Below are 27,080 nucleotides of genomic sequence, written 5' to 3' on the forward strand. Positions count from 1 at the left end.
TTCCAATTCCCCTCTGAGGTAGCACCTAGTACACCCCTCGGGAAAGTCTTTCCTCCCCATCAGATGTATTGTGTAAAGAACGAGGGGAGTGCTCAGACATCGCCCTCAGAGGGAGTTGGTCACGTGGGGCAGCAGGTTCTCACCCGCTGGTAATAACAATCCTGAACTGATCCTGAGTTACATCCTGTATTATACTCCAGAGCTGCACTCACTATTCTGCGGGAGTGGTCATTGTGCACACTCAGTATCTCTCTGCTTAAGCACCTGTAGATACATTGGCATGCAAAAGTTTGGACACGCCTGGTCACAATTACTATTACTGTGAACAAGTTGAAAATGACTCATTGCCTTAGTATTTTAAGGAAAAATATATATTTTTTTGCTTTTATTTTTTACATTTTCTAAATAACAAAAAAGGAAATGGGCCTGAAGCAAAAGTTTGAGCACACTACATAGTTACCACCTAGTAGCACCCCCTTAGGCAAGTATCACAATTAACTTTTTGTAGCCAGCCAAGAGTCTTTCATTTCTTGTTTGAGGGATTGTCATCCATTCTTCCTTGCAGAAATCTTGCATCTCTGTGAGATTTTTGGACCGTCTTGCATGCACTGCTCTTATGAGGTCCATCCACAGACTTTCAATGATGTTCAAATCATAGGACTGTGAAGGCCATGGTTAAACCTTCAGCTTGTGCCTTTTGAGGTAGCCTGAGGTTTTGTCAGTTGGAAATGTAATTAAGAAATGGTGGTTAACAAGAACAGTGCAGATCAAGAGAAGGTCTGGAAGACCAAGAACAGTTTCAGAGACAGCTGCTCTGGGATTGTAGGATTGCTAGAAAGGCAAATTAGAACCCTCTCTTGACTGCAAAAGACCTTCAGGAAGACTTAGCAGACTCTGGAGTTATGTTACATTGTTCTACTGTTCAGTAACACAAGCACAAATATGGCCTTCATAGAAGAGTTATCAGAAGAAAACCTTTCCTGTGTCTTCGACACAAAATTCTGGATCAGAAGTTTGCAAAAGAACATCTAAACAAGCCTCATGCATTTTGGAAACAAGTCTTGTGGGCCGATGAGGGTAAAATAGAAATTTTTGGTCACAATGAGCAAAGGTATGTTTGGAGAAAAAAGGAACAGGATTTCATAAAAAGAACACCTCTCCAACCATTCAGCGTTTGGTTGGGTCAATCATGCTTTGGGGTTGTGATGCAGCAAATGGCACGGGGAACATTTCACGGGTAGAGGGAAGAAATGATTCAATGAAATTCCAGTAAATTATGGAAGCAAACATAACACCGACTGTAAAAAAGCTGACATGGAAAATGGGATGGCTTCAGATCCTAAACTAATCTGAAAACCTACAATAGACAACCTCAAAAGGCACAAGCTGAAGGTTTTACCACAGCGTTCACAGTCCCCTGATCTGAATATCTTTGACAATCTGTGGATAAACCTCAAAAGAGCAGCACATGTAAGGCGGCCCGGTATCTCACAGAACTGGAAGACTTTAGTAAGCAATAATGGATAAAAATACCTCAAACAAGAATTGAAATACGCTTGGCTGGATACAAAAGGTGTTTACAAGCTGTGATACTTGCCAAAGGGGGTGCTACTAGGTACTAACCATGCAGGGTGCCCAAATTATGCTTTGGGGTCCTTTTGTGTTATTTTGAAAATGTAAAAGATGAAAAAAAAATGTTTTTGCTTAAATCATCTTTAACTTTATGCCTTTTGGAGAACATTGTATCTTCAACTTGTTCAACTGTTCACAGTTCCAGTAATTTTGACCAAGGGTGCCCAAACTTTTGCATGCCACTGTAAGTACCAGATGAAGCCAGAAGTGTTGCACGTAATCTGAAGTACTTCGGTCATTTTTCATATCTCTCTGTTTTTGATAATACATCTTTACAATATACATGCTTGCTGAGAGAGTAGACTAACTGATGTGATGTCACAGGTGGTATTTGACCAATGAGAATTCAGTTTCATGCTGCTCCTCCTCCCCTCTCACAGATGCTGAAGGAGACAACCTGCAGCTGCATCCCCCTCCTCCCAGTCCTTTCCTAGATCCCTCTAGGCCAGTATATGTGGAGACTGAGGAAGCCTGTGCGCTTGAAAAGAGATCCGATAATAAAGGGGTACAACAGGCTGCTAGAAGATGACGCTAACCCCGCAAGAAGATATAAAGTTTCCTGTGTTCACATGTACAACCTCACTCAGTAATTATACGCTGGCTACGAGCTCTGCTCTCTGGCTGCATCACTGGATCACTCTCCATTCATCTGCTTCTAATTTTCTGCGCTGCCTCAGGATACAAAGACAAGGAAATAGCACTTCAGTGAGACACCATGTGTACATGGGCAGGAACGAGTGAAAATGTACCGCACATGACAAAGCAACCAAAAAAACAAAAACAGACCGAGCCCAGAATATTAATATGAGCCCTCCAGCGCAGAGAAGAGAGGGTGACCTGGGAGGGTTACATCTAAAGCCTTGGCACATCTTAAGAGAAGGCCCTGGGGTCGAGCTTTAACCCTTGTGTCATGGAATGAAAACTAATAGTCCAGGAAAGCCATACATAGATATGGCTTGGAAAGGGATGTGAAGCTCTCTCCAAAAACTTCGTTAGGATTAATGACCCTGAGCTCCCTCCTGGGGGCGCTGCCTTGATCTAAAGATCAGGTCAAAGAGGTACAAAAAAAATAGGCTTGGAATCATCCGTTTAGTTTCAGGTTGCTTCATCTCTGGGAGCGGCAAAACATGAGAACCTAGAGTCACGAGGACTATGAAGTGGGATTCGATAGTCCATGTAGTCTGAGCATCAGCAAATAAAACCTGACATGGACAAAACCTGTCCACAGGCAAGAAGGCTGTTGGAGCACCTGAAGGTTCCTGACTTTTTTTGGAGTAACCCATGGTAGGATGTCCAGTGGAGAGTAGGTTTCAGAGACTACCACGGAGCTTTGGTTTACTACTGAGTGGTGGTCTGACCACTGGTACATCCACCAGCTCAATGTTCCAATGGAGAGCGCTATCACAGTCTGAAGACCTCTGTGAACTCTAGAGAAGGTGCCCTCCACACTGGGAGGACCACATGGCTGCATCCATGGCACCTATGCAAGAATGAAATTAATTTCTTGTGGTAAAAGTGTCACACTCATAGACCCATACTATATGCTCCTTCTTGCTGCACCACAAGTTCAGGGCAGTTGCTACAAAGACTGTTACCACAAAATGCTTTGGAAGGTCTTCTCGACTTTAGGGATTTCTCCAGTTTTTTTTTGGCATAGCATTAGGACGCAAGGCTAGACCCTGACTCAGGTGTAAGAAACTCCTGGCCCCTTACGCCAAATCTGTACCTGGCCTGCCCCAATTGTCACAGGTCACTATGCTGATGCCTTCTGATGTGCAATATGGGTCTTCGGCAACTTTGGGGACCATGCAACTACAGAGCTTGCGCAATCAGCCATCCTGCAGAAGTCAGAACCAAACAACATTAAGTGAATGAGTGAATACTGCCCCCTACATGTAGGGGATGATAGTGCGAGGAGTACTCACAGATAAGCTCCTACAGTCATGTGAGGACTCCTAGTGGATGATGAAGGAACTACAGGAGAGTAAACTGCACACAATGGTTACCAAATGTAGTGAGTGAGCAACCTCAGTGCGGTGAAGTGACAGTCCCGCAATTCTTTTGATTTAATTCAAGGGGTGGTCTAATTCAGTATAATGTATCTGTATGGCGCCACCCGCTGTTTGTTCTTTTTCGTACGTCTCTGTCCACATGCTCAGTTTCAGCCTTCAACAGCCTCCTGAGCTGTGATAGGGAGAGAGCTGCAGCAGCAGCAGAGAGAACATCACCCCTGAGCTGCAGCAGAAAGGACACTCCTCGAGATGCCAGCTGGATATGACTCTAGCAGGGCATGTGGAGCAATGACAGAAGAGATCTCTGGATCCATGTGAGTTTGATTTTTTATTTTTTTACCAGACTGAAATCACACAGAGATTCATAGATAAGGCTAGGTGTGGATGTCGCAGGTAGTCACGTCCAGCATTGGGCCCATGACAAAAAAACCGTCCATACGGCACAGATCTGCAGTCCTTCTGCTCGAGGTGCCCTGGGTCTGTTCCCTCTCTTGCAAAGTACTAGGTCCTAAAGCTACAAGTGGACAGGGACAATATGGCACAGCAGCCAACCACTAGACACCAGATTCTCCTAACCACCTGAACACAGGTAACACAAAAGAATGAAAGCATAACTTACCTCTCCATCCACAAAAAGAATAGAACCTATCTTTGCAACCATGCCATAGAACAAAAGGCAATATGACGCCCACATTAGGGAGATCTGGAAGGCAGTTCTGGGAAGGAACGGCCTTGCCCGCTCTGTGTCCGGCATTGCCAGAAGCTACATTACAGAGGACCCGTCCCCTCTCCTGACATGTCTCTTTAAGGCTCCATTCACACGTCCTCAATTCCGGATTTGCAGACCCATTCATTTCTATGGTGCCGCACGATGTGCGGCCCGGATTCGGAAATGCGGACCCGCACTTCCAGGTCTGCAATTCCGATCCCGAAAAAAATAGAACATGTTCTATTCTTGTCCGCAATTGCGGACAAGAATAGGCATTTTCTATTAAGTGTCGGTGATGTTGCGGTCTGCAAAATGCACATTGCCGGTGTCCGTGTTTTGCGGATCCGCAAAACACACACGGATGTGTGAATGGACCCTTAGTAATTACTTGCATTCCCCATGTAATAACAATTCTGCATCTAGCCTTATGGCTGTACCTTGTACCGTTCCTCTATTATTTCTACTAGGAGTGTATGAATGAAATGCTAGCAGTCTGCAGTAAGAGTACAGAGGGGTGTTACCATTTGGGGTGGTGTCCCTGCACAGTGTGACTCTATCCAATCAGTGCTGCCATTGTCAGACACACCCCAACTGGTTAACAGCCATCTGTACCCTTAGTGCAGACTCTTTAATGCCGGATGGCATTCATGTAGCGTCCAGCAATGTCGGATACAGAGAGATCCAGCAGGATGGTCCTTGCCGGAACAGCCTGCCAGATCTTCCGAACGCTACTGTGAAACTAGTCTTAGACACCAGGAATATAATCATCTACGTACTCCTACATAACCTTCCTGCCACCCGCTAAGCTCTAGACCACCTAAACGTGACCTACTCAACTCAATGGATATCAGAAAATATAAGTCACGGTGCCTCCTACTGGACCACCAGGGGCATGACGTTTCTCCATTAGGTCTGTACATGAGTGCACAGTGGATACCTTAGCAGTACACAGAGAAGCGACCCGTACTAAGGCCAGCACTTTATTTGCCAACTCTCTCATTCCATGCATCCAAACCGAGACGTGCAGCACGAAGAGGCCGATATTGTCAGTGATGTCCAGGGACTACATCCAAAAGACCAAACAAAAATAAGACTGTAGGCATCGGAAGAGACATCTAAAAAAAAATAAGATTTCACTTTCTGATGTCAGTCAGCTGTCGAGAAAAAATAAAAATTGTTAAAGTCTTGCTTCCGGCAGCTGCCAACGGGCGGTCGAGTTCACAACGTGTGGCAGTGGACATCTTATGAAGTCGCGTCAGGGTATATGGAGTCTGTGGAGGCTACAGGCATGGGCGGTCTGCAGGAGCCTGCCAGCTCCCATTATATGCATAGGACAAACCCCTCGTCTTAGGAAACTCCTTCACCCCCAAAGCTCTCCATGATACATGAAGATGGCACCAGCCCAGCCAAACCCACCCTCCCTGGAGGGATTGATGGAGTCAGGCTGGAGAAGTAAAGCAGGTACTGAATGCAGAGGCTCTCTTTATTTTGGCATTGAGTAGACGGTCCCCAGACCAATGTAAAATAGTCCATATATCTGCGACCACTGGCGCTGTCCGCTTTACATGAAGTCGTCGGAGTCATTGCCGTCCTGTGGGAAGACCAAATGCCAGAATGTTACCATTGCCAAAATAGCCAGACTGATAACCGTTTCCCATTAACATGGTGCACTGTGATAGTAGTAGGGCTGATGTAAAGAAAACAGGATCCTCGGGGGCGGGGCATGGCAAACTGGGTTTGTCCAAGAGGAAGAGGATTGGGAAGAAGGAATATGCTATCTGTCGGGGACAATACAAACAGGAAAGGAACTAATGGTGGATAGTGGGGTGGAGACCACAGACATGCCCCAATAAAAGCATCTTAAAGGGGTTATCCAATAATAGCGGGTGACGCTAGGGAGGCTCGTCCCCGCCTGCCATTGGCTGCTCCCCCCAATCCCCCCTGACACTGGATGTTTTCATCCTCGCACGGGGAGAAGCAGAAGTAGCGGTGCGGGAACCAGGAGCAGCACAGGGAGCGGGGAGCCAGGTAGGTAGAATCAGTTTGAGGGGCCCGGCATATGGGGGACATTTCTATAGTATTGGATAACCCCTTTAAGTGTTTTTTAGGGGGGGTTCTCTTCTTTATTTTTTACATTTTTCCCATTCTTACTGTTTAATAGTTTTTTCTCGTTTTAACAAAAGGCCTAAATCTTCATAATTACATTCTGGACATAAAGAAGCCACATTACAAAGCTGAAGTACTTGTTACAGTGTGTTAGCCTACGCTCTAACTCTTAGGCTACTTTCACACTAGCGTTCGGGGCTCCGCTCGTGAGCTCCGTTTGAAGGTTCTCACAAGCGGCCCCGAACGCATCCGTCCAGCTACCAATGCATTTTGAGTGGACGCGGATCCGCTGAGAATGCATCAGTCTGCCAGCGTTCAGCCTCCGCTCCGCTCAGCAAGCGGACACCTGAACGCAGCTTGCAGCGTTCGGGTGTCCGCCTGGCTGTGCGGAGGCAAGCGGATCCGTCCAGACTTACAATGTAAGTCAATGGGGACGGATCCGTTTGAATTTGACACAGTATGGCTCAATTTTCAAACGGATCCGTCCCCCATTGACTTTCAATGTAAAGTCTGGACGGATCCGTCTGAAGCTACTTTCACACTTAGAATTTTTTCTACAATAAAATGCAGACGGATCCGTTCTGAACGGATCCAAAGTCTGCATTATAGGAGCGGATCCGTCTGTGCAGACCCCAGACGGACCCGCTCTGAACGCAAGTGTGAAAGTAGCCTTACACTGTAACAAGCCAAGCAGCGGTGTGAGCGGGAAGAGATGACGAGCGGTTCTCAGACTTTGCCATTCACTGGCAGCAAGCGGAGATCTTCATGAATGGAATGTCTATTAGAAAGGTCCAGGACCTACCTGATTTGTAGACATATTCTCTGTTTTCATCAATGAGGTGTAATTCCTGGTGACAGAAAATACATAGTGTTAGCATACAGGAGTATATAATGGACAGGTATACATAGCATGACACTACACAGGATGTACACGGGGAGTATATAACGGACAGGGATGTACACGGGGAGTATATAACGGACAGGGATGTATACGGGGAGTATATAACGGACAGGGATGTATACGGGGAGTATATAACGGACAGGGATGTATACGGGGAGTATATAACGGACAGGGATGTATACGGGGAGTATATAACGGACAGGGATGTATACGGGGAGTATATAACGGACAGGGATGTATACGGGGAGTATATAACGGACAGGGATGTATACGGGGAGTATATAACGGACAGGGATGTATACGGGGAGTATATAACGGACAGGGATGTATACGGGGAGTATATAACGGACAGGGATGTATACGGGGAGTATATAACGGACAGGGATGTATACGGGGAGTATATAACGGACAGGGATGTATACGGGGAGTATATAACGGACAGGGATGTATACGGGGAGTATATAACGGACAGGGATGTATACGGGGAGTATATAACGGACAGGGATGTATACGGGGAGTATATAACGGACAGGGATGTATACGGGGAGTATATAACGGACAGGGATGTATACGGGGAGTATATAACGGACAGGGATGTATACGGGGAGTATATAACGGACAGGGATGTATACGGGGAGTATATAACGGACAGGGATGTATACGGGGAGTATATAACGGACAGGGATGTATACGGGGAGTATATAACGGACAGGGATGTATACGGGGAGTATATAACGGACAGGGATGTATACGGGGAGTATATAACGGACAGGGATGTATACGGGGAGTATATAACGGACAGGGATGTATACGGGGAGTATATAACGGACAGGGATGTATACGGGGAGTATATAACGGACAGGGATGTATACGGGGAGTATATAACGGACAGGGATGTATACGGGGAGTATATAACGGACAGGGATGTATACGGGGAGTATATAACGGACAGGGATGTATACGGGGAGTATATAACGGACAGGGATGTATAAGGGGAGTATATAACGGACAGGGATGTATACGGGGAGTATATAACGGACAGGGATGTATACGGGGAGTATATAACGGACAGGGATGTATACGGGGAGTATATAACGGACAGGGATGTACACGGGGAGTATATAACGGACAGGGATGTACACGGGGAGTATATAACGGACAGGGATGTACACGGGGAGTATATAACGGACAGGGATGTACACGGGGAGTATATAACGGACAGGGATGTACACGGGGAGTATATAACGGACAGGGATGTACACGGGGAGTATATAACGGACAGGGATGTACACGGGGAGTATATAACGGACAGGGATGTACACGGGGAGTATATAACGGACAGGGATGTACACGGGGAGTATATAACGGACAGGGATGTATACGGGGAGTATATAACGGACAGGGATGTACACGGGGAGTATATAATGGACAGGGATGTATACAGCAGACAGAACACTACACCCTGTTGGACGTTAGTCATGACAACCATCAGGTGACTACCACCTCCATCTTCTCTCCAGCATTACACAGAAGGATACTAAGAATATGATCAGTTGCTGCTGTTCTAGTGATTGCCCCTCCACTATGGTCCTATATCCTTCTGATCATCAGTTAAAACATGCCCCCCAATGCCCGGGCCCCTTATATTGATTATACTTACGCGACTCCCCGACACCCACATCGCCCCTGATCCCCGCACGGCTACCGCTGCGTCACCCACAGTTCCAGGGAGGCTGGTCCCCGTCGCGGCCTGCTATTTGCCCCCCTTACCGGATGTTTTGATCCACACGACGGGCAGATAGAGTGGCGGCCATGCGGAGATCAGGAGCAACGCGGGGTAAGTATAACTTATATAAGGGGCCATGTTTTACACTTTGAATAACCCCTTTAAGATTACAGCTGATCTCTGGGGTTTCCAGCAGCCGGACACCTTGTGATACCCGTTGTAGTAGGAAGAGCACTTCTAACAACAAAGGGATTGTCCAAAGTGGACAGTCTCTTCAAACCCTGTAACGCCGAGCCATATATGTCTTTCAGAATTTTTCATCACTCGCCATAAAGAAGAAAACAGCGTTTGATGCAAAAATATAAAGTAACTAGCAGAAGGACCCGGCTTCGCACGGGTATATTTCATTTAATGTTTGTGTGTGTCGTTAAAAGATATCGACAGTATCCCCCATAACAATGAACACTACAGCCCCCCACAGTGCCCCGCCACTTTAAAATGGGACCTCCACAGCAACCCATCTCCTTAACGTTGACCTTTACAGCAGCCCGCCCCTTTAACAGTGACCTCCACAGTACCCCGCTGCCTTAACAGTGACCTCCACAGTACCCCGCTGCCTTAACAGTGACCTCCACAGTACCCCGCTGCCTTAACAGTGACCTCCACAGTACCCCGCTGCCTTAACAGTGACCTCCACAGTACCCCGCTTCCCTTAACAGTGACCTCCACAGTACCCCGCTGCCTTAACAGTGACCTCCACAGTACCCCGCTGCCTTAACAGTGACCTCCACAGTACCCCGCTGCCTTAACAGTGACCTCCACAGTACCCCGCTGCCTTAACAGTGACCTCCACAGTACCCCGCTGCCTTAACAGTGACCTCCACAGTACCCCGCTGCCTTAACAGTGACCTCCACAGTACCCCGCTGCCTTAACAGTGACCTCCACAGTACCCCGCTGCCTTAACAGTGACCTCCACAGTACCCCGCTGCCTTAACAGTGACCTCCACAGTACCCCGCTGCCTTAACAGTGACCTCCACAGTACCCCGCTGCCTTAACAGTGACCTCCACAGTACCCCGCTGCCTTAACAGTGACCTCCACAGTACCCCGCTGCCTTAACAGTGACCTCCACAGTACCCCGCTGCCTTAACAGTGACCTCCACAGTACCCCGCTGCCTTAACAGTGACCTCCACAGTACCCCGCTGCCTTAACAGTGACCTCCACAGTACCCCGCTGCCTTAACAGTGACCTCCACAGTACCCCGCTGCCTTAACAGTGACCTCCACAGTACCCCGCTGCCTTAACAGTGACCTCACAGTACCCCGCTGCCTTAACAGTGACCTCCACAGTACCCCGCTGCCTTAAGTGACCTCCACAGTACCCCGCTGCCTTAACAGTGACCTCCACAGTACCCCGCTGCCTTAACAGTGACCTCCACAGTACCCCGCTGCCTTAACAGTGACCTCCACAGTACCCCGCTGCCTTAACAGTGACCTCACAGTACCCCGCTGCCTTAACAGTGACCTCCACAGTACCCCGCTGCCTTAAGTGACCTCCACAGTACCCCGCTGCCTTAACAGTGACCTCCACAGTACCCCGCTGCCTTAACAGTGACCTCACAGTACCCCGCTGCCTTAACAGTGACCTCACAGTACCCCGCTGCCTTAACAGTGACCTCACAGTACCCCGCTGCCTTAACAGTGACCTCACAGTACCCCGCTGCCTTAACAGTGACCTCACAGTACCCCGCTGCCTTAACAGTGACCTCCACAGTACCCCGCTGCCTTAACAGTGACCTCACAGTACCCCGCTGCCTTAACAGTGACCTCACAGTACCCCGCTGCCTTAACAGTGACCTCCACAGTACCCCGCTGCCTTAACAGTGACCTCCACAGTACCCCGCTGCCTTAACAGTGACCTCACAGTACCCCGCTGCCTTAACAGTGACCTCCACAGCGCCCTGCCCCTTTAATGCTAGGGCTACATGTGACATGTGTCGCGGACAATAAGTCACACGACACATAGGGCACAACTACATTGCTATATGTGTCGCGCAACATTTTGTCTCAACAATTTCTATAATGATAGTCTATGGCAGTGGTGGCGAACCTATGGCACGGGTGCCAGAGGCGGCACTCAGAGCCCTCTCTGTGGGCACCCGCGCCCTGGGAAAAGTCTATGGTGTACCAATATGCCTTAGACTTTTCCTGTCATTCATCAGCGTAGGGCGCGCTATGAATGGCACAGGCAGCGCATTGAATGTAGGCAGGTTATTATAGATAAATTACATTGAAGACATACTATATTGGTATTCATTGCCATTGCAGTGTTGGCACTTTGCGATAAATAAGTGGGTGGTAGGGTTGCAGTTTGGGCACTCGGTCTCTAAAAGGTTCACCATCACTGGTCTATGGTGTCGCACTGCACATGCTGCGACTGCGACAGTCGAAGAAAAATCCATCCAAGATGAATTTTTCTGCGACTGTCATGTCGCACTCGCAGCATGTCACATGCGACACCATAGACTATCATTATAAAAAAAATTTGCAGTGTAATTTTGCCCTATGTGTCGTGCGACTTATTGTCATCGTGTAGCCGTAGCCTAAAGCTGACCTACGGCAGTGAAGAAAAATGGCTGGGTTGTTATGGAAACCTGGAGTAAAACCGTGTGTATGTGGAGACTAAGAGCCTGCGAGCTTCTATTGGCTGATAAGGGACATGTGACCGCGTGTATGGCAGTTGGGATATGAAGAGAAAGACTTGCAGGCTTCCATTGGCTAATGCAGGTCCTTTTTTGGGAATATCTCAGGAACGGTCCGTCCTAGAGAGCGGAGACCCCCACAAGATTTATTTCCAGGTAGCAAGGGATGTGTATACCAAGTTTCGTTGAAATCGATGGTTGCGTTTTTGAGTGACTACGGAACATACACACACATATATATGTCCTTCTTTATATATATATATATATATAGATTAGTTTCCGTTTTCTTCTCCATGTACATTCCACCATGTTTACATCGCTGACCTCATTTTTTATTGTCTAATATTTTTATTTTTTTCTGAGGAGGGGGGTGTTCATTTATAGTGACTTTTCTTTTCTTGGCGTACTGGTACTTGGCGTACTCAGTATATTGTGACTGTGCACAGAAATATGTCCTCAATGTTGGGAATCAAGGAACAAAGGGGGTTCCCTCTTTGGTACATTGCCGTGATCAGGCTTGGCTGCGGTACTGTGAGGGTTAAAGGGGTGGGCAGGTCACCCCCTAACCACAGGACTGGTAAAACATGGGGTACCTGTGTGAAAGAAGCAGCAGGGTATTTGTCTACGGGACTGCAGAGTACTGCATTCAGTCCATTACTGCTCCACTAGCACAGGCAGTCGGACGCCTCCTGTTGTAATGACTGGTTAGGATCCCAGCAGTTGGACTCAGCGATCAATGGGTGATAACACACGTGGTTCACAGTCCTAACCCTTTAACTGCTGGGGTAGAAATTATGGCTGAGTATTACACCAGCGATCACATGGGCAGTACCCAGTCGATCATCTTGCTAGGTCCTCTGAAGGTGCAGGAAGGGGTTAAGATTTCGCACACTCAGACTGGACTCCCCTTTGATTTGACTCGGCCTGTAAGGACTTCATTCGGTTTATGACTGTGACCTCTTCCAGAACACACACTGCACTCCCCCGCGCATTAGTAGTATGACACAGTCACGATCCCCGGCGGACGGACCTGGTCCGAACACCAGGAAAGTCTACGAGGTGTAGAGTAACATCTATCATCCTCCTTTCACCTCACGACTCCATGTTCAGAATAATGTCCCCGAGGCGGGGAGGCGTTCATTACTAGATTTGTAACCATGGTGGTCACGTCACCTGAGCTCTTCCATCTCTTTCTTCTTCTTCACTTCGTCCTTCTCTTTCTTCTTAACCTCCTGGATCTGAGCCTTCTTCTCGTTCCTCTCTTCCCGGTCTCGAGATTCCTTCTCTGCCGCCAGGTCGGGGAAGCGCTCATCTTTCGTTTTCTCCAGCCGATTGAGGATCTCATTGGCTTTCTTCTCGACGTTTATACTTTTCACCTGAAACGGACAAGGAGTGAGGTCTATGAAATCCTCAAAGGGGCTGCACCGAGATATTAACTGATCCCCCAGCCACAGATCGATGGGAACCCGGCCGATCAGGAGTATGAGGGATACAAGATCAGTGAATGAAAGGAGCGGAGGATGAGCACGTGTGATACGGCATCATTCTCTCCGAGGCTGAGGATAGCCAAGATCTGTACACAGCTGTCCCATGAGAATGAATCAGTGGCAGCGAGCATGCTCAACCTCAGCTCCATACATACAGGGTAACAAAAGGGTGGAGAACCTAAACTGGGACAACCCCTTTAAACTGTAAATGCCCCTACCCCTTTAAAGGATATGTCAACCTTCACAACCCAATTTGCTATAATTCTACGGCTCCTATATAGATAATGCATCTCCATGGAAATAGACTACAAACGGACGTTCTTCCATGTGTTCCCAACTTTGTGCCAACATACATTTTTGTAGTCTGTTACCATGGAGACGCAGTCTGTAAACACAAAACAGTAGGAAATTTGTAACTATATGGGCTGTCTCACTTCAGCAAATAGCATTAATAAAAATAAAAAAAACACTTCCTTCATCTTTCCATCACACTATACACCAGGGGTACTCAAGTACTTTTTGTAAAGGACCACATACCTGAGTCTGCTGTAGGATGAAGGTCCGAGCTGCAAACCCAAAAAAAAATGAGGAGGGACACCAGTGGCGTTTAGCGCTGTATTATTTTTTTTTACAATAATCCAGTCCTCCAAGCCCACCTAATCTCCTTTCTGCTGACCAAACAGCAAGGACGTCCTTTCAGTGCCCCCTAACAATAATGATGCCCCTTAGACAGTATGATATCCCTTTAGTGCTCCACAGAGTATGATACCCCTAAGTGCACCCTCACAGCAGGGTGATCCCTTAGTGCCCCTCACAGCAGGGTGATCCCTTAGTGCCCCTCACACATTGTGATGCCTCCTTAGTTCCTCCCCACAGAGTAATAATCCCCTCTTTGTGCCCCCTTCACAGTAATAATCCCCATTGTGCCACCTTCACAGTAATGATCCCCATTGTGCCCCCTTCACAGTAATGATCCCCATTGTGCCACCTTCACAGTAATGATCCCCATTGTGCCCCCTTCACAGTAATGATCCCCATTGTGCCCCCTTCACAGTAATGATCCCCATTGTGCCCCCTTCACAGTAATGATCCCCATTGTGCCCCCTTCACAGTAATGATCCCCATTGTGCCCCCTTCACAGTAATGATCCCCATTGTGCCCCCTTCACAGTAATGATCCCCATTGTGCCACCTTCACAGTAATGATCCCCATTGTGCCCCTTCACAGTAATGATCCCCATTGTGCCCCCTTCACAGTAATGATCCCCATTGTGCCACCTTCACAGTAATGATCCCCATTGTGCCCCCTTCACAGTAATGATCCCCACTGTGCCCCCTTCACAGTAATAATCCCCATTGTGCCCCATTCACCGTAATAATCCCCATTGTGCCCCCTTCACAGTAATGATCCCCATTGTGCCCCCTTCACAGTAATGATCCCCATTGTGCCCCCTTCACAGTAATGATCCCCACTGTGCCCCCTTCACAGTAATAATCCCCATTGTGCCCCATTCACAGTAATAATCCCCATTGTGCCCCCTTCACCGTAATAATCCCCATTGTGCCCCCTTCACCATAATAATGCCCATTGTGCCCTTCACAGTAATAATCCCCACTGTGTCCCCTTAATAGTAGTAATGCCCATTGTGCCCCCTTCACATTAGCAATGCCCACTGTGCCCCATCTGTGTTAAAAAACAAACAAAAAAACAGTAACTACTCACCTTGTCCCGTTCCTGAAGCTCACAGTCCTCTCACCCCTGCAGACACAGATCGCGCTGCAGCACGATGTGGGCGGAGCTTATGCAGATTTCCGGGGAAGGAGCGCAGGGAGCTGAGCGGTGAGTGACAGGACCGCAGCTTCCTGTGCTCCAGCAATTAGCGCTTCCATCTGTATTGATGGAAGCGCTCATTTCTTCTGGACTCTGGCACCCCCTGAGAGCCGGCACCTGGGGCCGGATTCGGACCGCGGTCTGCCAGTTGAGTAGCCCTGCTATACACTGTTCATGTCCAGAGGTTACAGCCACCGCTGCTGCGGAGATACGAGTTGGCCGAGACGGTAGCTGCCTATGTGCGCTCCCACAGTCCCGGCCACCAGAAAGACCGGCACTTTTTCCTATAGTGTGCAAGCACGACCGCCACTGCTGGATTGCAAGGTGGTTGTGACCCCTGGAAAAGAGCAGTGTATAATGTGATGGAAAAAGGAATCCAGCCAGCAAAGGAAGCAATATGGAGAATCACTATACCTTAGTAAATGCCTTGTATTAACTTTCTCTACATGATAAATGCTATTTGCGGAAGTTTGAGGACCCCTTTAACACCCATAGCAAAGTTGCTTTGTTTTTCATTTTAAATGAAGTGAGAGAAAAAAAAAAAGGTTGTGAAAATGGAGAAACCCTTTAAAACTACATCACGGCCTTGCGGGGAGGGGAAGGTGAAAATGGTGCAGGTGCTGGCGTCACATTTACCAGCTTCCACCTGATTTCCTCATGGCTGGTCATTTTCAGTTTTTGCTGCAAAAATGCACCAAGCGCTTGTAACCTGGGCCGGCTCCTCCAGATCAGACCAGCGGGACAGTGCACCAGGGGCAGAACTAGTTTTGGATTCATCTACCCTGACGGAAGAGGTCTGTCGGTGTGCGCACTTACTACGGCTAACCCAGCAGCACCAGTCGTGAAACGCGGCTCCAGCCGTCCAACGGGTCCATAACATCAAATGTAAAATGGTCAGTCTGCGCTAGGAAGGTCAGCGGTCTGAGTGCAGAACTGGCGAGACCCTCATGTATTACTGGATTAGTGTCCATTCACACCATCGTAACCATTTTCTGGTACTGCACCTTCCACCTTATGTTGGAAACGCCTATTCTTGTCCTCAAACAGACAAGACAAGGATATGCTCTATCTTTTTACGGACATACGGATGCGGATAGCACACGGTGTGCTGTCTGGATCTTTTGCGGCCCCATTGAAATAAATAAGTCCACATCCGATCCGCAAATAAGGCAGTTTGGATGAGGACTGAAAAATAAGGTCGTGTGAATGGACCCCAACAGTGAAGGTGCGGTCTCTGAAATTCCTTATAACTCCCACTGCTGCGTTCACATTGCGGATGCCCGGCGCCATCTGCTGGACACATGGCAGTATACATGTGAAAAGGTTTCCTACAGCTTGGAATATTACGGTCACTCTTTATACTGCCCAATCAGGAGTTAAAACGATCTGGGGTCTTGGAAAGGAAGATTTCAACATACGGAGGCCGCATAACGAAGTGGGAGAAGCTCTGGCGCTCATCAGAAGACCGCTTCCTTCTGCACTGGGCCACACATCATTTGTAATGACCTGACGAGCCTGTAAGACCACCCATCTGATGAGTGCACCGGACCCTTCTCGAACGTCTCAATTTGCCCTGAATGCACAAGGTAGGTTAAGTCAATGTGCAACAGCCACTTTTAAAAGGGGGTTTCCAGGGTTAGGAAAACAGGGATGCTTCCCTTCAAGAAAGACCCCCAGCACCCGTCCATGGGTGGAGTCCATTACTGAAGCTCAGTTTCATTGAAATGAATGTGGTTGAGCAAGTCTCCTCCTCCTGGGAGGAGGCAGCAATGTCTTTCTAGTCCTGGACAACCCCTTTAAGCTGCCCTGATGCTTTCTCATCACTGCGCTCTGTACGTCTTCACAGTCAAATCATCCTCTTCCTCCCCATGGAATCCGTGTTCCCTGGGAGCTCTTAGGACCGCGCTTCGAGCAGCTCCAGCCACTACACATAGCGAGCAGGAGGATCTGCCCAGGTGGTTACTGAACATGGCCGAGGAGCCTGCCGAAGTCTGCATCGCTCCTAACAGGGACCGACAGTTCTACATTCAATTCTGAGGGAATTACATCTTTCTGCCGGTGAAATCCAATCTGACCGACGTCCATGTCTCCGGTTTTGCGCAGATTAGCCCATGGGGTGTACACGACGTTGACGTTGTTCATTTTGCAGCCTGGAAGGAGGATAAAAAAATAAATAAAGACATTATGGCTTTTCCAGAACATCAAGTCATCATCGGCGCCCACCGACATGACATTATCGTAAGAGACCACAAAGTGAAACAGCCAGCGCTCCACTATTCAGTCCAGGGTCGGCGTCCCGCAGATACAAAAAGGAGAAGACCGGCACTCGCTAAAATAGATGCATGGCTCCTTTTTATTGCCACATGGAGGAACCAAGTAAGTGACGCGTTTCAACGCTGTAATTGAGTCTGTCAAACTTTGACTTGATGACAGAGTCGAAACGCGTCACTTACTTGGTTCCTCCATGTGGCAATAAAAATAAGCATTGCATCTATTTTAGCGAGTGCCGGTCTTCTCCTTTGATTATCGTGACCCCCTAAATGGATCCTCACTCCTGTAGGCCCCATTCACGAAAGCCAGGAGTCACACGACTTTTCCCTAACGGTGTCACGCAGTCAGGGGTTAAAGGGGTATACCGGTTATGTGAAATTATCCACTATTCACAAAGCGATGAGAAAGGGGACCTTGCGCAGAAGCCACTCAATGTTCTAAAATAATGAGCCTATACTCACACATGTCAATCACTGGCCTCAGCTGTACAAAGCACGAGAAAGCAGAGGCCAGCGATTGGCTGCAGTGGTTTTCGGCTGTATGACTCTACGTCACTGCTGCCGCTCTGCACACAAACGACGGCGAAGAGGACCGGAGTCACGGAAGCAGCAAGTGAGGATCCGCTCATCATTTTACCTTCTGCAAAGCTTTTAATTAACTCAGAAAGCCCCTTGAAGGACTGTTACTGGTACTTCCAAGGGGTCAGCAGGAGCTCCCTGGTAATAGCAATGCCGCACCCCCTTGGATCTGATGAGGACAGCCTATTCTGAGAAGAGACCACCCATAGTAAAATCCCGGACAACCCCTTTAACACTTTAGACATAAGGGGGTACCTTGGATGCTGTTGGCCTTCACCAGCTGGGCGCAGTCGGTCAGGACGTCTTTTGGGATATCGTCTATCGTCTGACCCTAAAACACACAATTAGTCACATTCCTATTATACAAGGGCCAAGTGGTCAGCCCGGCATCTCCTCAACAGTCTGTAAGACCCTGAAATTATCCATGATTCTGTAAGCAGCAGTGAATAGGGGCGCCCATGACCCCTTGGATCTTACAGGGGTTGTCTCACTTCAGCAAGTGGCATTTATCATGTAGAGAAAGTGAATACGAGGCACTTACTAATGTATTGTGATTGTCCATATTGCTTCCTTGATTCATTTTTCCATTACATTATACACTGCTCGTTTCCATGGTTACGACCACTCTGCAATCCAGCAGCGGTGGTCGCGCTTGCACAATATAGGTAAAAGCAGCAGCCTATGTGCGCTCCCACAGTCCTGGCCGGCACTATTTCCTATAGTGTGCAAGCACGGCCACAGCTGATGGGTTGCAAGGTGGTCATAACCATGGAAACGACCCACGTATAATGTGATGGGAAAATGAATCTAGCCAGCGAAGGAGGCAATATGGATAATCACAATACATTAGTAAGTGCCTTGTATTAACTTTCTTTACAGAATAAATGCCACTTGCTGAAGTGACAACTTCTGTAAGTCTCTTTTTCCGCTTCCTTAAAGGGGTTCTATGTTGTTTTTTTTTGGGGGGGGGGGGCTTCTCGCTATTTCCTGGAGTCGATGACATCACGACTATTTCACTGGCCTAGGCTCAGTGGGGTCGTGACCAGGCCAGTGAAATAGTTGTGACATCACTGGACTGCAGGAAACAGCGAGAAGGCCGCAGCGCTACCGCGAGTGCCGATTCTCAGACACCCAGGACCCCTGCCGATCGGTAAGAAAAAGATAGGCCTTCACAAGCTGATCGTTGGGGTGTGACACCCCACGCACCTGCGACAATGAGCTGTTAGGGTGTAGCTCCATCACCGAATGTCAGTGCCGGAACTGTACAGCACTGTCAACGTTGTAGTGGACAACACTGCTCCCACTGATGTCTACAGGAGCAGTGCTGTATGGGCGAGTATTGTCTACTGGGATGTTGACAGTGCTCTGTAGATTTGGTGCCAACTTCCAGGAAACTGAGCTAAACAGAGGTGACCTGAGGATAGGCCATCACTTAAAAAGGCTGGACTACCCATGTAACCCCTAACAGACCCACAATGTGTATGTACGGCAGAGGTCCAGCTTTTAAACATGACGCCTGCTCAGACAACAGGAGGCAATGTCCATAATCGGCGATAACGCCAATCACAGACATTCAACTCCTCAGATGCCATGCTCAATTGTGACCACAGAGTCTGATCAGTCTTTTCCCAGTAACGCTGTGCTCCAGGAGCCCGAGAGGCTCCTCCATGCCTCGATCCAAGGAGCTGGTAGGTTGCCAAGTCAGCCTTCTGAAGGTCTGCCACAGCAATGTTCCTCTGGTGCTCTGCCTGAGTGATTCATTGCAGTCTATGAGAGAAGCAATCAGATGAAGGCAAAAGTTACATATTTTATTTTTTTTAACCACCTCCCGTCTGCCCATTGACTATAAACGTCCGGGAGGTGGATCTCTATTTCTGAAAGCACGTTTTAAAACGTCCTGCAGCTTTCCCCCCTGTGCTCTGCCCCTGTACATAGAAACTCCGTGACTAAGCTCCCTCCTCACAGCCAAGAACATGGAGCTTTACCCTCAGACCTTTTTTGCTGGTCTCCGGGCTTTTGATCGCTCTGACAAGCAGTCAGAGCGATCACAAATGCATCTACCATCTCTCTCTTATTACTGCCAGTCAGAGAGGGAGATCGGTATTTAAACTAGGCATCGCAATCGTAATGTTAAACTGTAAGCCCTGGAGACTGATCAGCATGGTCTCCGGGGCATGTGAGCGCTGTAATTTCCAGTTACAGCGCTCTGAAATGCTTGTACCGTCTCCCTCTCTGTAGCGCTGGCAGGAGAGGGAGATCGGTACATTCACACTCCAGCAGCGATCCCCCCAGCAGCTGTTTACACTGGAGACAAATCAGCAGCATTATTATGTAGAAAAGGGTCGGCACTGCTGGAATAGACGCGGTGCACGAGTCAGTGGGGAGACGTCCCAATACTTGCAATAAAGAAGGAAGGACCGGCACTCGCGATGATGATGAATGTTGCGTTTATTCAGTCACATATTAAGGACATATAGTGACGCGTTTCAGCACAACACGTGCTTTCTTCAGACTATACAATAAACTCCTATCACATCTCTTTTATACACAGAGAGAGGGAGGAGTAACAAAACAAAAGAGAAATGACATCATACTATGTAGCTCCACCCACCTCAGGGCTGACACAGGTGAAGTAATGAAAGGTGCAATAAACCAAAAAGGTCAATGTGGATACATTGATGAAACAATGGAACAGTTGATAACAATTCAGGAATCAAGTCCGCTGAAAGAGACAAATGAAATATATATTATTATAATCTAATTCTTATAATAAGAATAATATAGTCAAGAAATAAGTGAAACTGGAAATATTGTACTCGCGATTGAGCCCCCTTGGATCCACAGTTTGTAACCGGTGGATCCAATAAGCCTCACGCTTTAAAAGCAAGCGATTCATTTCTCACAGTACCAGAGGGTTAAAAGGATCGTGATTGATCCTGACACCTGTGAAATTAGGTTGCAAGAGATGACGAAAAAGTTCCTCAATAGAGGCTATCCCCTACACTTATTACAATCTCAAAAGCACAAGTTAGATCAACCGCAGGGACAGAAGACTATTAAACCACCACGTATCCCATTAATAGTGAAGTACCATCCTTGGACACAGAGAATAAGGGGCATAATCAATAAGCATTGGCACATTATGTCTAGATCATATCCTCATATGGAGATATTTCAAAATTCTCCAATGATGTGTTTCAAAAGAGCGGATAATATTCGTGATAAGATTATTAGAGCAGACATAGGCACTAACAAACCTATAGTCAGACAAACCACACTGACTACTCCGCGTCAGGGCACATTTCCGTGTTTAAATTGTAACAACTGCTCGAGTGTCATTAGAGGTTCTACACTGACCCACCCTCATTCTGGAGAACAAATTCCCATTAAAGGCATGTTCACATGCGACAGCAAAAATGTCATTTATATTTTGAAATGTCCCTGCGGTTTGGTCTATGTAGGGGAAACCTCAATGCGGATTAAAGATAGATTAAGTAAGCATAAGTCCACTATCCGCACTGAGAATCTGCTGTTACCCCTACCACATCATTTCCATGAGAAGCGTCATGCGATATCGCAGTTGCGGTTTCAAGTGATTGAGAGCGTATCTTTACCTCGCCGTGGCGGCGACAGGAATAGTTTGCTTTTAAAGCGTGAGGCTTATTGGATCCATCGGTTACAAACTTTGGATCCAAGGGGGCTCAATCGCGAGTACAATATTTCCAGTTTCACTTATTTCTTGACTATATTATTCTTATTATAAGAATTAGATTATAATAATACACATTTCATTTGTCTCTTTCAGCGGACTTGATTCCTGAATTGTTATCAACTGTTCCATTGTTTCATCAATGTATCCACATTGACCTTTTTGGTTTATTGCACCTTTCATTACTTCACCTGTGTCAGCCCTGAGGTGGGTGGAGCTACATAGTATGATGTCATTTCTCTTTTGTTTTGTTACTCCTCCCTCTCTCTGTGTATAAAAGAGATGTGATAGGAGTTTATTGTATAGTCTGAAGAAAGCACGTGTTGTGCTGAAACGCGTCACTATATGTCCTTAATATGTGACTGAATAAACGCAACATTCATCATCATCGCGAGTGCCGGTCCTTCCTTCTTTAAATCAGCAGCATTGTCTCCAGAGCATGTGTTGGGAGTGCTGTAATTTGCAGTTACAGCGCTCAGAAAGGCTTGTACCGTCTCCCTCTAATTAGTGCTGGCAGGAGAGGGAGATCGGAACATTTACACTCACCCAGCAGCTGTTTTCACTGGAGTCTAATCAGCACGATCTCCAGGACATGTGACTGTCTGAGCCGGGTGAGTGCAGGAGCTGTCAGGTCTCCAGAGACCTTGATCAGCCCTGCACTGAGGCTGTACAGCAAAGTATACTGCTGTACAGCCTCTCTGGGGGGTGTATTTCTCCTGTAACTGGGGCTACTATGTCAGCCCCAGTGACAGGAGAAATCAACAGTGAAAAAAAAAAAAAGTGAAGTAAATGTCCCCCAGAGGTCTTGTATGACCTTATGGGGGACGCAAAGTGTAAAATAAAAAAAATAAAAATAAAATGTTAAAAAAAAAAATTCCCCAAATAAGGAATAAAAAAAATAATTTAAATATAGAAAAAATTAAATAAAATAGACATATTTGGTATTGCCGTGTCCGTGACGGTCGGCTCTATAAATATATCACATAATCGACCCAGTCCAATAAACACCATAAAAAATAAAAACGAATAACTGTCAAAAAAAGCCATTTTTGTCACCTTACAACACAAAAAGTGCAACACCAAGTGATCAAAAAGGCGTATGTCCCACAAAATGGTACCAATAAAACCGTCAACTCATCCCGCAAAAAATTAGCCCCTATATAAGAAAATCTCTCAAAAAATAAAAAAACTATAGCTCTCAGAACATGGACACATTAAAACATAATTTTTTGGGTTTCAAAAATGCTATTATTGTGTTACAGTAAAATAAATAAAAAAAAGTATACATATTCGGTATTGCCGCGTCCGTAAAAAACAGCTCTATAAAAATATCACATGAACTAAACCCTTGGGTGAACACCGTAAAAATTAAAAAATAAAAACTGTGTAAGCAATTTTTGTCACTTTACATCAGAAAAAGTGCAACACCAAGTGATCAAAAAGGCATATGTCCCACAAAATGGTACCAATAAAACCGTCGCCTCATCCCGCAGAAAATGAGCCCCTACATAAGAAAATCTCTCAAAAAATAAAAAAACTATAGCTCTCAGAACATGGACACATTAAAACATAATTTTTTTGTTTCAAAAAGGCTATTATTGGGTAAAGCTTTAATAAATAAGAAAAAGTATACATATTAGGTATCGCCACGTCCGTAACGATCTGCTCTATAAAAATGTCACTTGACTGAACCCCTCAAGTGAACGCTGTAAAAATAAATAAATAAAAACTGTGCTAAAACAACAATTTTTTTGGTCACCTTGCCCCATAAAGTGTTATAATGAATGATCAAAAAATCATATGTACCCAAAAATAGTACCAATAAAACTGGCACCTTATCCCCTAGTTTCCAAAATGGGGTCACTTTTTGGGAGTTTCTACTGTAAGGGTGCATCAGGGGGCTTCAAATGGGACATGGCATCTAAAAACCATGTGGAGTTCCTTTTCTTCTGCGCCCTGCCGTGTGCCCATACAGCAGTTTATGACCACATGTGGGGTGTTTCTGTAAACCGCAGAATCTGGGTAATAAATATTGAGTTTTGTTTGGCTGTTAACCATCGATGTGTTAAAGAAGAAATTGGATTAAAATGTAAAATCTTCCAAAAAAGTGAAATTTAAAAATTTGATCTCCATTTTCCTTTAATTCTTGTGGAACGCCTAAAGGGTAAACAAAGTTTGTAAAATCGGTTTTAAGTAACTTGAGGGGTGTAGTTTCTACAATGGGGTCATTTATGGGGGTATCCACTATGTAGGCCCCACAAAGTGACTTCAGACCTGAACTGGTCCTTAAAAAGTGGGTTTTGGCAATTTTCTTAAAAATGTGAAGAATTGCTTCTAAACTTCTAAGCCTTCTAACGTCCTAAAAAAATAAAATGACATTTCCAAAATGATGCCAACATAAAGTAGACATATGGGGAATGTTAAGTAATAAATATTTTATGAGGTATCACTTTCTGTTTTAAAAGCAGAGAAATTGAAATTTAGAAAATTGCGAATTTTTCAAATTTTTGGGTAAATTTGTGATTTTTTCATAAATAAAGGTGAAATATATTGACTCAAATTTATGACTATCATGAAGTACAATGTGTCACGAGAAAACAATCTCTGAATGACTTGGATAAATAAAGGCGTTCCAAAGTTATTACCACATAAAGTGAGATATGTCAGTTTTGCAAAATTAGGCCTGGTCAGGAAGGGGGCAAAGGGCCCAGATGGCAAGTGGTTAAAGGAAAAAAAAAAAGTTATGCTTTTCGAAATTATAAAATACATAAAAAAATAAAGATAATTAGCACAGCAGGGTGCCAAAACGCACAAACTATTTGCACAAATGTATTCATCCCGTGCGGTGAACGGCTTAGGGCACTTTCACATAGGGGTGGGCGATATGGCCTAAAATGTATATTGCGATATAATTTTAAGCATGTGCGATATGCGATATATATTGCAATATATTGTTTTCTATATTGGGGGGTGTTTAAACTTTTTTTTTTTTTACTTTTTATTTAATAACTATTAGCCTCCTTAAGGGCTAGAACCCTTGTCATATTCACCCTAATAGAGCTCTATTAGGGTGAATAGGACTTTACACTCTCCCTGCTGCCCTGTGCTTTGTGCACACAACAGCAGGGAGCTGACCATGGCAGCCAGCCTCTCATGTGCCCCCCCCCCAGCCTCTCATGTGCTCCCCCAGCCTCTGATCTGCCCCCCCCAACATCTGATCTGCCCCCCCCAACCTCTGATCTGCCCCACCCCAGCCTCTGATCTGCCCCACCCCAGCCTCTGATCTGCCCCACCCCAGCCTCTGATCTGCCCCACCCCAGCCTCTGATCTGCCCCACCCCAGCCTCTGATCTGCCCCACCCCCGCCTCTGATCTGCCCCACCCCAGCCTCTGATCTGCCCCACCCCAGCCTCTGATCTGCCCCACCCCAGCCTCTGATCTGCCCCCCCCCCAGCCTCTGATCTGCCCCCTATGGTAACTCAAACCCACCCACCCCTCCCTCCCTCCCCAGTATTAATCATTGGTGGCAGTGGCCACAGGGTCCCCCCCCTTCCCCATCATTGGTGGCAGTGGACAGTTCCGATCGGAGTCCCAGCAGTGTAATGCTGGGGCTCCGATCGGTTACCATGGCAGCCAGGAGTCACGCTACTGAAGTCCTGTCTGCGATGGTATGTTAGTGAGCAGCATTATACTCACGTGCGCCGTGGCCGCCGGTCGCTCCTTCTTCTCATAGGTCTGTGCGGCGCATTGCTAATGCTATAAGCATTAGCAATCCACAGCACAGACAGAAGAAGGAGCGTCCGGCGATCACGGCGCACGTGAGTAAAATGCTGCTCACTAACATACCATAGCAGCCAGGACTTCAGTAGCGTGACTCCTGGCTGCCATGGTAACCGATCGGAGCCCCAGCATTACACTGCTGGGACTCCGATCGGAACTGTCCACTGCCACCAATGATGGGGGGGGGGGGGACCCTGTGGGATATGGCTGGCACATTCATTGGTGGCGCAGTGGCCACAGTCCCTCCCCTCCTCCTCCTACTCTGTCCTCATTGGTGTTCAGCGGCAGCCGCGCACAGTGGGGAGGGAGGGACTCCCTCCTTCTCCCTCCACTGTGCCGGCCGGCTCAGGAGAAAATGGTGCGCACAGAGAGCGCGATCATATCGCGGTCCGGCGATATGGCGAAAATCCATATCGTGGCCCAAATTTATATTGCATATCGCCTATACCGCCCACCCCTACTTTCACACTTGCGGCAGAGGAATCCGGCAGGCAGTTCGGTCAACGGAACTGCCTGCTGGGTCCGTCAAAACGCATGCAAACTGATGGCATTTGTCAGGCGGATCAGGATCCTGATCTGTATGACAAATGCATTGAAATGCCGGATCCGTCTCTCCCGTGTCATCCAGAAAAACGGATCCGGCATTAATTTTTTTCACACTCGAGGCCGCATTAACGCATTTCAATAGGGAAAAATGCTGGCATTCCGGCAAGTGTTCAGGATTGTGGCCGGAGATAAAACCGCAGCATCCTGCGTTATTATCTCCGTCCTGAAAAGGCAAAAAGACGGAACTGAAGACGTCCTGATGCAACCTGAACGGATTGCTCTCCATTCAGAATGCATTAGGATAAAACTGATCAGTTCTTTTCCGGTATTGAGCCCCTAGGACGGAACTCAGTGCCGGAAAATAAAAATAAAGTACCCTTAACGGACAAAAAAAAAAAATGCTGATCTGCAGTTTCTTTGTCGATTCACCTCCCAAAAAAGATTAAATAAAAAGTGATCAAAATGTCACACACTCCAAAAAATAGTATCAATAAAAACCACAAAAATGTAGAAATACTATAAAAAAAAAAAAGTTATGGAGGTCAGAATATGGCGACGGAAAATTATTATTATTTTTTTCAAAGTTATTATTTTTCTGAATATTAAAGCACAAGAAAAACTATACAAATGCGGAATCACTTTAATCGTAAAGGACCCAGAGACTGCAGGCAGCAGGTCAGCTTTACTGCATAGGGAACACCCAGGAGACTGTGGGGGAATTGCGGGTTTGTTTTTCCCCAACACCAGTGCGGGTGGAATTTTTTCCCAGCTTTCCATTACATTGCAGGAAATTTTAAATAATGCTGTCCTGCATAAAACAAGTGCTCATCAGGGGGAGAAAAAAAATATATAAAACTCTGAAACTCGCAAAAGGGGTGACAGGGGTTGTGCAGAAATTTAAATTGATGGCCTATGGTCGTCAATATCTGATGGGCGGAGGTCCGACCCCCGGCGCCCCCTGCTGATCAGCTGCTCCAAATGAGCGGCGCTTCCTGGTCTTTACACTACGCGTCGTCTCCGGTGGTGAGGTGGAATTACAACCACTCCTCCGTATACTCATGAAAGGAGCGAGCAGCTGTGATCACACCGCGC

At 46.8% G+C, this 27,080-nt stretch overlaps 1 protein-coding gene across 2 annotated transcripts in view; it reads right to left on the reverse strand.

The window, feature by feature from the left end:
* Positions 1 to 5,300: 5,300 nt before the first annotated feature.
* Positions 5,301 to 27,080, reverse strand: part of CCDC25 (coiled-coil domain containing 25) — a 41,970-nt gene continuing 20,190 nt past the window's right edge. For both annotated transcript variants that reach the window (XM_040427100.1, XM_040427101.1), the window contains 5 exons: positions 18,210 to 18,285; positions 17,152 to 17,255; positions 12,962 to 13,164; positions 7,262 to 7,307; positions 5,301 to 5,944 (listed from right to left, as the gene is read on the reverse strand). In XM_040427100.1, coding sequence (XP_040283034.1) covers positions 5,915 to 5,944; positions 7,262 to 7,307; positions 12,962 to 13,164; positions 17,152 to 17,255; positions 18,210 to 18,285 — 459 coding nt within the window. In that variant the 3' untranslated portion in view covers positions 5,301 to 5,914. The remainder of the gene's footprint in view (positions 5,945 to 7,261; positions 7,308 to 12,961; positions 13,165 to 17,151; positions 17,256 to 18,209; positions 18,286 to 27,080) is intronic.

This window comes from Bufo bufo, chromosome 4, assembly GCF_905171765.1.
Source record: "Bufo bufo chromosome 4, aBufBuf1.1, whole genome shotgun sequence".
Taxonomy (NCBI): Eukaryota; Metazoa; Chordata; class Amphibia; order Anura; family Bufonidae; genus Bufo; species Bufo bufo.